General features: G+C 44.5%; 1 protein-coding gene across 1 annotated transcript; it reads right to left on the bottom strand.

Moving 5' to 3' along the window:
* Positions 1–367: 367 nt before the first annotated feature.
* LOC122053819 (auxin-responsive protein SAUR32-like) lies at positions 368–1,242 on the bottom strand. Its single transcript, XM_042615772.1, has one exon. The coding sequence runs from the start codon at positions 988–990 to the stop codon at positions 589–591; it is 402 nt and encodes a 133-aa protein (XP_042471706.1). The 5' UTR covers positions 991–1,242; the 3' UTR covers positions 368–588.
* Between the last annotated feature and the right edge of the window lie 289 nt (positions 1,243–1,531).

Here is a 1,531-nt window from a genome sequence, read left to right on the forward strand (position 1 = left end):
GATTAAAATTGTTATATAAAACTACCAATTCACACAACGCAATTCATCGACTCTCTCAATCTGCCTTCATCGTGAAGGTTTGACATTGTCAATCGTTTTCGACAGTCAAAGTCCAGCATCGCTCTTTCCTTACAAGCCACAATTTAGCTACTAAGAGGAACGTAATTAAGGAGGCCGGAAACTGTAACCAGGGCACAAGATATTTTCTTTGATGAATTCCTTCAAAGAAATAGGAAGGAAAACACTAAATTGTTTTTTTAAATAATTCAAGTATCTTGCTAGACTGTCTGTCTTTTTTTTTTCTTTCTTTCTTTTTTTTTTTATAAAAAAACTGCCTGCCTGTTGTACCATGGCTTGGGAAATTATTTATGTCTTTCTCTGAAAAATATTCAGAATTGAAGTAAAAATCTTGTACATGCTTATCATCTCGAGTGATATCAATCACAAGTATAATAAAAATCAATAATATTGGAAATTAAATACAAAATAATTTATAGCAAATTCAATCTTCATATTGATCAACTCTTTTAATCCCATGCATCTTTCTATCGACATTAATCGATCCAAAGCTAACTGCAATGCCCTTCCTCAAGCCGCAAAGCAGGTAAAGAGATGAAGGCGGTGGCGGTGGTGGCGGCGGTAGCCATCTTCTATGACGTCGTGGACAACGTGGCGGAAGTGGCCGACGGCGCAGGGGATGACGATAGGCCCCGTCTGTTCATACCCGTACTCGACGGCAGCCTCATCCAGAAGCTCCGCGAAGAGCGGATGGGAGAGGCAAGCCACCGGCACCACGAACCGTCGTTGTTCCTCCCCTTCGGGTCCCACCCTCAACGCCATCCACCCCTTTCTGGGTGGCTTTCCCTCCTCCACCTCCTTCTCGTGGTGGCCGCCGCCGAGGTGCGGCATGTGAAATCGGAATAATTTCCGGACGACCTTGATTCCTCCAGCCGCTGCCTCTTCTTCTTGATGATTCCCAGCTGCTCTCATGCAGCCAAGCCAACCAGAAACAGAGCAGGAGAAGACAACGGGGGAGCTAGATAGAGAGAGAGAAAGAGAATTATCAGGAGCTAGAGAGAGAAAGGCCAGGGATCGGAGCTGGAGATGGCGAGGCGGAAGAGGGCGAGGGAGGAGTCACGGAGAGGTGTGGGGACGTTGGACATGGTTTACGTACGCCGACGTTTTTCTTTTCTGGCAAGAACGAAAATGAGATTCTTCTAGGGCTACGAGAGATCATGAGGCCGAAAGATATATATAGATGGGAAAGGAAGAGAATTGAAGGTTTGGTTGATTTGCTTCGATGCTAAGCGATTTGGTGGGAAATAGTATAGAAATGTGCTCGCAAGTCGTCCCCCAGGCCGTGGAAATAACGTTCTGTTTCTTCTGCCGCTACACTTGTTGTCGCTACATGCGTTGACGTGGAGACAGCATATGGAATTGCCTAAAGTCAAAGGCGCGTTCTGTTTATTGAAATTTGAAAAAGGAGATTTTTTTTTTTTTCATTTATTATCAGAAGAAGATGCTCAATCTC

Source organism: Zingiber officinale, chromosome 3A, assembly GCF_018446385.1.
Source record: "Zingiber officinale cultivar Zhangliang chromosome 3A, Zo_v1.1, whole genome shotgun sequence".
Classification (NCBI taxonomy): Eukaryota; Viridiplantae; Streptophyta; class Magnoliopsida; order Zingiberales; family Zingiberaceae; genus Zingiber; species Zingiber officinale.